Source organism: Echinops telfairi, unplaced genomic scaffold (genome assembly GCF_000313985.2).
Source record: "Echinops telfairi isolate 266 unplaced genomic scaffold, ASM31398v2 ScPeMD7_3533;HRSCAF=4204_0, whole genome shotgun sequence".
Classification (NCBI taxonomy): Eukaryota; Metazoa; Chordata; class Mammalia; order Afrosoricida; family Tenrecidae; genus Echinops; species Echinops telfairi.
The window spans coordinates 581,536-592,427 of NW_022107431.1; the positions used below are offsets into that span (position 1 = coordinate 581,536).

Genomic DNA, 10,892 nt, shown 5'->3' on the forward strand with positions numbered 1-10,892 from the left:
TTTCCATACTCAAAATACATAATAGCTTTATATTTCTAAAGATCTATATTCTTCACTGCTTACACACACATGGACACTCTGTCAAAACACCCCATTGGGAAGGTAGGCTAAATAGTATCTTCATTTTACACACTGGGAAACTGCAACAAAGGTGATAAATACATGACGGAGCTAGGACTGCAAGAGGTTGAGAGACCTGCGATTTTTCTATACATTACATACCTGTGCACTCCTCTTGCCATATCTGCTTGCCCCATTGTCTGCCCCTCTTTATTGGAATATTGACTAACAGAAAGCAGTCTAGTCTGTTCACCTGAACAGCTCTAGTAGTTCCGCAGATACAGATTAGTGTAGGATAGTAAGAAAGAGGGTTATCTAGAGCCCAGGATGGACTCAGATCCAAGTCTTGTCACTTAAGGTGCCTGCCATACGGTAAAGTGATAACTACCATGTTTCCCCAAAAGTAAGATATCCCCCCAAAATAAGACCTACTTACAGTTTTGCCTCTTGCTGAAATATAAAGCATCCCCTCGAAAATAAGGCCTCCCCAAAAATAAGACACCCCCCCAAGCTACCGTAACTCTGGACTCTGGACCATAGTGGCGGGTACCACCACGCAGCTCACTGTTGGCCGCAGCGCAGCCGAAGCAGACAGGAAGTGCGAGGTCTCTTTTAATAGAACAGTAAACAATAAATGTGTACCATATTCTTCTTCGTGGAAAAATAAGACATCCCCTGAAAATAAGACCTAGTGCATCTTTGGGAGCAAAAAATAATATAAGACACTGTCTTATTTTGGGGGAAACAGTATTAATAACTGGCACTTGGAATAAACAAAGTAGGAATCTAGGAAAATTGGACATGATCAAAAAAGATTGATCGCCTAGGCATTAGCTCAAATGCTAATTTGAGTCAGATAATCATGATTTTCTATGCTGGAAATGACAGTCAAGAGAAACGGTGTGGCATTCGTGTCAAAAAGAAATTTCAAGATCTATATTGAAGTACAATCCTGTTGAGATGGAATAATGTCTATCTGAATACAAGGAAATTCTGTCAATAGAACCATTCACATTCCTATACCAACCACTGAAGCTAGTGATAAATTGAAGAATTCTACCACTGTCTTCAGTCAGAAATTGATCAAACATGCAATGAAGATGCATTGATAAGTATTGGTGATTGGAATGCAAAAGTTAGAAACAGAGGAAGGAACAGTAGTTGGAAAATATAGCCTTGGCCATAGAAATGAAACGAGATTATGTGATATAGTTTTGCAAGACCAATGACTTGTTCACAGCAAATACCTTTTTTCAAGAACATAAATAGCAACTATACACATGGGATTTGACAGATGGCATGCACAGAAATTAAATTGATTACCATGGGAAAAGACAAAGGAAAAGCTCAATATCAGCAGGCAAAATGAGACCCAGGGCTGACCATCGATTGAACAGGCCATCAATTGCTCATATGCAAGTTCAGATTGAAGCTGAAGAAAATTGAAACAAGTCCACAAAAGCCAAAATACAGCACTGAGTCTCTCCCCCCAGCATGTCTAGAACGTCTCAGGAGAGGATTCCACTCATTGAACACTAGTGGCAGAAGACCCAGTGAGCTGAGCAATGAGCAAGAACACGCATGAAGAAAGCAAAGGGTCATTAAGAAGACGGGAAAGAAAGGCAAGATCAAAGTGGATGTTGGAAGAGACTCTGAAGCTTGCTCTTGACTGTAGAATAGCTAAAGCAAATGGAAAGCTAAGACAAATCAGAAGAAAGGACTGGTGATCTACTTTTGCAAATCATGTGGATCGTAACCAGGTAATGCTATAGGGCAAGCACCGGGCAGCTAAGCACAAGGTGGGTAGTTTAAACCTGTTATCCATTCCTAGGGGAAAAGATGAAGACTATTATCCATTCTGGTTAAGATTTACAGTCATGGGAACTCTATAGAGCAGCAGTACTCAACCTGTGGGTTGTGATCCCTTTGGGGTTGAACGGCCCTTTCACACGGGTTGCCCAATTCATAGCAGTAGTAAAATTAAAGTTATGAAGTAGCAATAAAAATAATTTTCTGGTTCGGGGGTCACCACCACATGAGGAACTGTATTAAAGGCTCGCAGCATTAGGAAGGTTGAGAACCACTGCCATAGACGGTCTCTCCGAGTTGTCATCAGCCGGATGACCATGGACGTTTGTGTTTGTCCGTGTCATAGCCTAATCTGTCCGATGTACCACTGGAGATGTGCTGCAAGCATACCGAGGACTGTGAGGACGGTGCTTCACCAGTCAGCGTCTGCTCTGTTGTCCCTGTGGTCACATGAGGTGGAGCTGACCCGTTGGCAGCTAAGGACAGCAGCAACATCGTTAACTGACATCATGTTATGCCACGAACTTCGCCTTCACCGATTCCAATGGCTGTCCTCTGCTCAAGGGGAGACTTTCCCCATTCCATACAACATGCACTGCTGAGCTAGAGATGGCTGCTTAGTCGTCATCTTCTTCCCTCCTGCCTAAAGACCTCCCATGTCACTTGACATGCGAGTCGTCACATTACACTACTTGTTTCACTCGCCTTGCTGGACTCTCCCTCCCTTGTCAGTCATAGAAAGGTTGCCTTCCCCCACTGTTCTTGTCATCAATCTTGGTGATGCCAGTGTTTGCTCAAATGAGCCACACAGCACCCCAGACTCTCAGTTCCATGACCTTAGTTTTCAGTGATCCCGGCCTCACACCATTTCGTTTACCCACACCCCTTCTTCCATGCCAGTGGTTCTCAGCAGGGACACTTGGTATTCTGAGTTGGGTAATCCTTTCTTCGCTCAGCTTTTGTACACAGGGTATTCCCCGTGGCAGGCACACTCCTGTCCGATGTGAAGGCCTCCCTCTCCTCCTTGAGATTTCGACCTCAGTTGTTGATCATCTATAACTATTTCCTATTTTTCCAATTGACTATCAGTATTACCCCCACTCCAAAAAGTATTTGATGGCACCAAGATGGTGACCCCAACGACTCGCATTTTTTCACCGCCCCTGCTCCTCCCTCCACCACTTTCTGCCCCACTCTTTCAGGGTCAGGCCTTGATTCTTCCACGGGTCAGCATTTCACTGGTTCCCTTCCTCTCCTCTCCTGGCAAAAGGCCAGACTGGTTCATAGCTTATGTCTTCCAACAGTACCAAAAACAAATTCATGTCATGAGAATAGTTTCTGACTCTTCTCACTTTAAATTTATGATAGTGAAATCCGAGTGTTCCTCAGTGTTCGTGCAATCTTACTGTATTTCCCAAGTCACTTTGCCTGAGACCATGAGTTTCCTACCTTTTCTTGCTCCCAACATTCTCACACTCAGCCATCGATCATACTTCCTACATATTCTGTGGAGAAAATGAGAAGAGAATTTCTACAAGCTCCAACTAACAAAGCTACTAACTGACATCTTAATCCACGAACTGCTCTCTTCTGTTCCAGTGTTTGGCTGTTCCTTCCTGCTGCTGGTGTTCGATGCCGTCCAGCCAGCTCAGGCCTAGTGACCCCCGTGTTCAGCACAAGAGAACAAGCACCAACCAGTTCTGTGCTGGCCTCAGAGCCATCCCTGTGTTTCAGCCACAATGCCAGTCACCTAGCTGAAAGTCTTCCTCGTATGCACCCTCTATTTTCCCAAGCTTGATGCCCTATTCTGGGAACTGGCCCTTTCCAACACCAGGTCCAAAGCACACAAGGTGAAGTGCTACTGTCCCCTTTTCTAAGGAACATTCTGGCCCTATTTCCTCCCAGACAGATTGGTTCCTTCTTTTGGAAGTCCGGTATTATTGGTGATTTCAATATTATTCATCAGCACCAGAATTCAAAGATAGCAGTCCTTCTGTCTTCCTTATTCATGGTTGAATTGTGGCAGCCATTCTGAGGTGACTGGAGATCCTGTGGCTGGGGTGCCACAGGATGTGCTGCTTCAGGTTTTAATGAGGTCTTTTATAGCAGATGTCCCACAGCAACTGGTCATTTGATTTCTGACTGCTGCTTCCATGAGTGCTGCTGGTGGGTTCAAGTACCCCGGCCCTGGTCATTTCAGTCCTTCCTCTGTGTATCAGGATTGTTGGACCAATTGTGAGGCTGCCCTGCTTGCTGGAGTTTCTGTGCAGGCCTCGTGGGCCAAATAGGAACTCTGTCTCGCTCGTTGTGAGTAGTAGCCACGCTCCCGAGCCTCGGTTGTGTTACCTGTAAAGTAGGGTTAACAGAGCAGAGTGGTTGCTGATTAGGTCAATACAAACTCTACGTGTAAGGCCCCTAGAGGAAGTGTGTCTGGCACACCCTGAGGCCGCAGCAGGGAACAGCTGTCATTGCAGGCACGTTTCAGGTGTTAGGGAAGTGCTCCTTGAATAAAAGAACACTTTTGAACACCCTACTTAGGCCCTAGCGCAGTACTTCTGGAATAAATATATATTTTCACACTACACACAGTGTTCTAATAAAGGTTTTGAATCACCAAAAACGGCTTATCTTCCACAAATTTCACTCACCCAAGGCCATTAATCCCCTCAACATAGCAGCCACCGCACGATCAGTGCTCGGTCTGTCTGAGCAGATGTTCAGGCTGTGCTTCTGCTCTGGTGCAGTGCACGTGCACGTTCAGCTAACACCCCGCCCCCTCCGCTTCCAGTATGCGCAGATCTTAAAGGAGAGACTTCGAGACTCGATTCAAGATGTGCAGTACGTAGAGCCTCCCTTCGACGACTCGATCGTCGACATAGGCAAGGAGTGGAAGAGTGCCCTGGCGAAGCTCAAGTTCGCCAACTCGTACAGAATGGAGCCGCTGAAGAAGTTCCAGGCCCACACCGTGGAGGTGAAAGTCCAGCAGATATTAACGGTAAGTCGGCAGACGGGTCCTAAACCCTGACAACCATCTCCTGGCGGTGGCTCGAGCACCCCGTTAGAATTTCGGGCTGTGTAATTTGCCCCAGTTGTCCTTGGTAGCATTTCTCTTTCCACCTTAAACAAACCTAGACCTTGTCCAGGAATCTCCACATTGAGGCTCTGAGCTAGGTGAAATGGGTATCCACTCAACTCTTAATTATGAGTAATTTTCTCTATGGTTCCAAGTTTCTCCCATGTTTGCGGTTTAACAAACAAATAAACACGAATAAGTGCAGTTTAACAAACAAATGTGTGGAAAATCTGGTCCTGGCTAAATTAAAAAAACCATAAATCAGGCAGTTTAAACTGACTAGAATCTGAAGTTCATTTAAAACAGTTGTTTGAAACTCAGACATGTTTCTCAAAACCATCACTTTTGCAAAACTGGTTCTGCAATAGCAATTCCAATAGTATTTGCACTAGTGTTGGTCTCCTCGGGCTCTTGTGCAGGTGGAAAGAGTCCTGTCACCACTCTTCCTAATACAGGGCCAAATTAAGTTCTGAAGGATCTCACGAAACTTATGGGGAACCTGCTTCTCTGAACCCCTTTGCCCATATGGTCCCTAGCTCTACACACTCCCAGAAGTTTCCAGGTCACCCAGTTTCCTTGGGGGAGTTCCACCAGGCTAATTCCACGCTCACTCCATGTCGTTGAGTGGATGCTGATTCATAGAGACTCTGCTGGACAGGGTAGAACCACCCCTGTGGGTTTCCAAGACTACAGAACTCTTTACAGGAGTGGAAAGCCTGTCTTTCTCCCAAGGAGCTGCTGGTAGTTTCAAACTGCAAACCTTGCGCTTAGCAGTTCAATGTGTAACCACTACAGCACCAGGGGAGATTCACTGTTTTAACATCGCCTCCCACCCAAGGTACCTGACATCACCTCATTGGCATGTGACTGCTGGGCACTGAATGAAGACCTCCGAGAATGGAGGCGGCCTTGGCAGAGAGTTCGAAATGAGCTGGGCACACCTTGGCAGGTGCCCTTCCACTAAGCGATCCGTATCAGGTGCACACGGTCAGGGCTTGGATTTATATATATAAAATACTTGGTTTGAAAATGAAATATCTTTCTTGAAATTCTTTAAAGGACACCCTTAAAGATGTGAAATATGATCAGAAGGTCTTCTCTCATTTGTCACTTGAATTGGCAGACCGCATATTGTCAACCGTCAAGGAATTTGGGTTCAGCCGTTACAAGTTCATTATAAAAACATTATTTATTCAAAAGACCGGCCAGGCAATAAATGTGAGTATGTCACTGAGCCAGCCTCTGTCGCCAGGCCAGTATGATACCTGCTCCTTCGCTGGTGGGTAGCGATCCGGATGATCCCCAAGAACTGCAGGGTCCAGAGACCCCTTTTGAATGAAAGGATGAAGTTAAATATATTTGATCTCATTGTAAATTGTCAGAAAAAGTCCTAGCCTAGAAACGGTAATTTTCTATTAAAATGTATGCAATTACGTGGCTGTTGTGTCTCACGATGAGAGCAGCTTTAGCAACGTGATGTCATCTATGAGTTAATTGATTAACCAATCCTTTATTTTCCACCACCTGTGAGTTTGTCAAACTGTGCTGGCTTGCCTGTGGCCGTGCTGTGGAAGCCATGCCACTGGTCTTTCTGATAAAGCAGGACTGCCTGTGGGCGGCTGCTGTCAGCAGAGCTCCCAGACCAAGACCGACTAGGAAGAAAGGTTCTGCCCACCTAATTCTGAAAATTAGCCAGTGAGGTTTTGAGGACCGTCCCCAAACAGGGCCTGATGAATGACTGGGCAGCCTTTTGTTCTGCTGGACATCGGGTCACTGGGGTCAGAGCAGACTTAAGGACAATGAGCAGCCACAACACATTTACCTTGGACACTAGTGGGTGTTAAGTTGTAAGAAAAGCAGAGAGAACTATAAGACGTGGTCTGTGCTTCTCAAAGAGTGTTCAGTCTTGCTACAGCAGTGCAGTGTTGAGTTTAAGGGAATACTGTAAAGAGGGCATGCACCGAGCCCAGGTTCTGGGGTTCTAGGTCCCGGAGCCCTAGCTTATGGCCACCTGTGTTCTTCTGGAACCCCGGGGCCAGGCGTCCTAGCGGTCAGTTCTGGAGTTCTGGGTTCTGGAACTCTGTGTTCTGGAGTCAGGTAGTCTAGGTTGTGGAACCCTAGGTTTAGGGGTCCTAGGTTCTGGAGTTCTAAGGTCAGGGGTCCTGGGTTCTGGAGCCAGGTGTCCCAGCTGTTGCTTGGCACGGTCTCCTATGGACCCAGCGGAGAGAAGGAAGCCTCCCTGGTAGAGCTGTTGTGAGTATGGCTCGTGATGGCGGTAGCAGGGGTGGCGACCTATCAGCTTCCAGTAGACAAAAGTGGGTGTCTGTGCATCCTGTCAGGACAGGGATCCAGATGTCAGAGTGGAAGCTGTTTAGTGTTTTGCTGCCACATCAAGTCACAGGCCAATTAATATGTACAGGGTGGGAAAACAGGACTCAGGCTGTTCTACACCAGTCCACTGTATGACTAGTGTCTTCGCTTCAAGGTAAGCTTCTAACGAGCTGTCAGTTGAGGTGTTTTAGGAGGGCAGAAGATGAATTCCTTGTCATGAAGCCTAACAGTGGTGTCGTAGCATGTGGATCCCGTGCCACCTCTTTGGTACAGATTAGAACCATTCTGTTGGGTTTTGAAGGCTGTGAGCTTTCACAAATTGACCACCAAGCTTTTCCTCTGAGACCGTCCCGGGGTGGGTTTGAACTGCCAACCTTTTGGTTAGTAGCTGGGCTTTACCGTTTGTGTCACCCAGGGGTCCTCACGCAGACCTGCCCTTCAGCCTGGCTGCTGGACCTCCTCTGCAGACACCGTGGGAGCCTAGGGACTGGGGAAGCTCCCTGTCAGCCACAGAAGGGGAAGTGGGACACCAGACCCCTTCTAACTATCTCTTTCCTAACATGCTTTTAAAAACAAACCAGAACCCGCAGATGTTTTTATAAAAGGCTCAGTGTAAAGTTGACTTTTTACAATTTCTCATACAGGTTGTCAGCAGAGGCATCTGGGACGTTGCTTGGGACAGCTGGGTTGCAGCCAAACATGAAGCCGAGAGTTACGTTGCGTTGGCCTTGGTATTTGCTCTTTATTGTGAATAGCCTGCCACCAACTTCCAGACTTCCCAAGAATATATGAGTCTAAACCTCCTGGTTGTCTTTATTATCTGCATCTTTGTCTCCAAGAGGAGCTTCTTAGATGGTCTTTTCTTTAACAACAAAAAGCATGGACTGTTCTAGATTCTCCACACGACACTGTCTGCTGCTTTCGGAGGGTCCCAGGGTTGTTGCGAACACCACTCTCGCACCCTCCACTGTGCTCTCTGAATCCCTGTAAGGACACCACCCCACCAAAGACACCACCACCCCTCCCCCCTTTCCCTTTCCCCAGCAAGGAAGCATTCACCCCATCATAGAACTCCTCCCACCCGGCCAGGCAAGCACTTCACTGGGAGCCTAGCAAAGGGTGCAGCACCCTGAAGCCACATGGCCACCAGGTGACCATCCAGGGCTATGACTTCTGGACTGATTGCCACAGTCCTTTAAGGAACCCCGAGGATCAGTCACAAGAAATGCCACCTAAGCATTTATTTCAGTCACATCAGAAAAAGCCAAACGCTCTCTCCTCTGACCTTTGCTTCTTGGGGGGTTTATAGTGGCTTCTGGAATCCAACCCCCTCCTCCAGGTGTTTAAGGTTATTTCCTTAAAAAACAAACAGACTCCACATAATTCTTGGTCCACTTTATTCACAATAAAAACATTTTTTAAGGAGGGGGGATTTGTCAAGAGACAGTAGCTTCACATTTTGATATGTTTGCTTAATAAAGGTTTCTATGATTCCATCACCGCCAAGGAAGGCTAATGGAGCAGTTCTACTCTGAGTACACATGGGGGCGCCGTGAGCCAGTGGCACCTCAACAGCCACTGATTTTTCTAGTTTACATTTACTGGGAGTCCCTGGGCTGGGGAATCCCTAGGTTGATAACCCATAGGCACCTGGGAAGAAAGGCTGGATGCTGGAGTTGAGAAAACCCAGCCACTGAAAGCCCCATGGGTAAGGTGACCAGATGTCCCGCTTTTGGCGGGACAGTCCCGATTTTTAACATTTTTTTCCTCCCCGCATCCCACGGCGTTTTAAAGAAGTCCCGATTTTTCGAAAGAATGCACGACAAGCTAGGGTATACGGGTTTCGCGAGGATAAGTTTTATCAATGGTGTCCCACTTTACCAATGTTAAAATCTGGTCACCTTACCTATGGGGCACATTTAGGAGGCCTAGTGTCTTAGTGGTTACCCACGGGGCTGGCAGTTCAGTCCACTAGCCACTACTCTGCGGGAGAAAAAGAGGCGTTTCTGCTCCTGCAGTCACACCTCGGAAACCCACGGGGCAGCTCTCCTGTCCTGTCAGATTGTTATGAGCCAGAATTGGCTCAATGGCAGCGAGTTAGGTTTTTTAAGGAACTCATTTATACTCAAGACACACATGGGTCTCCACTATGCATCAACAATTAGTTGTTTTGTTAGTGAACAATGACTCATTCAGAATTCCCTCCCTTAATGCTCCACCATGTCTTGAACATCAGAAGGCTGAGCCACGATTTGCTGGCTTGGAATGAAATGTTTGAGGTCTGTGTTTGGCTTAGAGACAGGATATCCAGAGGAGTAGAACCAAATAACTAAATGTAGTTTAACATTAAATGATTTGCAAAGAATGAGTTTCCTGATCAGTGAAGAGAAACTGGGGGAGAATGGTCTGGTGTCAATTCTCCTGGGCGCATTCGCACAAAAGGTCGGGCTGACCATGCACCTGAACCACACGTTTCACAGGGGTCCTCAAACTTTTTAAACAGGGGGCCAGTTCACTGTCCCTCAGACCTGCTGGAGGGCCGGGCTATAGTTTTTTTTAAAACTATGAACAAATTCCTTTGCACACTGTACACCTAATTTTGAAATAAAAAAGCAAATGGGGCAAAAACACCCAGCGGGCTGGATAAATGTCCTTGGTGGGCATGTGGCCCCGGGCCGTAGTTTGAGGACGCCTGCTACAGGATGTGTTAGGCAGCTAGAGGCAGAACTAAGCGTTGTCACTACATGCCAAAGCCTCCCTCCCCATTCAGGAAGTTGAAAGCTGCTTAAGGCTGGAAGGCGTGCACACATTCAGGTCTTTGAGCCAGGAAGCAGGTACACCTGGGTGGGACCCCATCCAGGCCAGGTGGGCTTAATTCAGCTACGGGGGTTAACCAGTATCGACGCCCATGCCTCCCAACTGGTCCCTGAGAAGCCATTCGTTTGCTCTGGCGCTCCCCCCCACAGTGCAGCCGCTTCTATCCTTTCTAAACTCACTTGGCTCACAACCAGGCTTCGGTGAGATTTTTCTCAAGCGAAGCCAAGGACTGAGGTATTTCTCCCACGAGGGAGACTTAACAGACGCAGCAACGTCCATGCTCGGCTTCTTGCTGGGGCTCGAGGCCCACTTCCCTTCAGTGGTCTCCCTCAGGTGGAGAGGGAAAGCAACGTCTGAATTAGGGGCGTGAGAGCCAGCCGCAAGTTCGGAGAAAGCCGGAAAGCTGGGCTGGCAGGGTAAAGGAAGGCTGTTTAGATCAACTGGATAGACAAAAGTAATTCCTTTCGTTTAAGCTTTCAAAACGTTGCCCCTGCTGAGTGTAGGCAAAAATCATGAATGAAAGGGAAGTGATAAAGTACTCTCCAATCCAAGAACATTAACAATTGCCTGGAGACACCGTCTTCTCCACGCAAGACAGCGGAGGGCCTGCCAAGAGGGCAGATTCAGCACGTTGCTGGCACGCGTCACCACCGTACCACAGGTGTCTCCCACGTTAGGGTCCCGCGCCCGCCCTTCTGCCGTTTTTTGGCAACGTGGAATCACGAGGTTTGGGAAGGAGGACCGCTCTTCTGTTTATATGAAACGGCTGAGGTTCTTGGGTGCCTCGCTGGTTCCCGCGCTT

General features: G+C 47.3%; 1 protein-coding gene across 1 annotated transcript in view; it reads left to right on the forward strand.

The window, feature by feature from the left end:
- Positions 1–8,028, forward strand: part of DYNLT2 (dynein light chain Tctex-type 2) — a 17,942-nt gene extending 9,914 nt beyond the window's left edge. Inside the window, exons 2-4 of the mRNA XM_004701903.2 lie at positions 4,658–4,864; positions 6,002–6,160; positions 7,918–8,028. Of these exons, the coding sequence (XP_004701960.1) occupies positions 4,658–4,864; positions 6,002–6,160; positions 7,918–8,028 (477 nt within the window). The remainder of the gene's footprint in view (positions 1–4,657; positions 4,865–6,001; positions 6,161–7,917) is intronic.
- Positions 8,029–10,892: the final 2,864 nt, after the last annotated feature.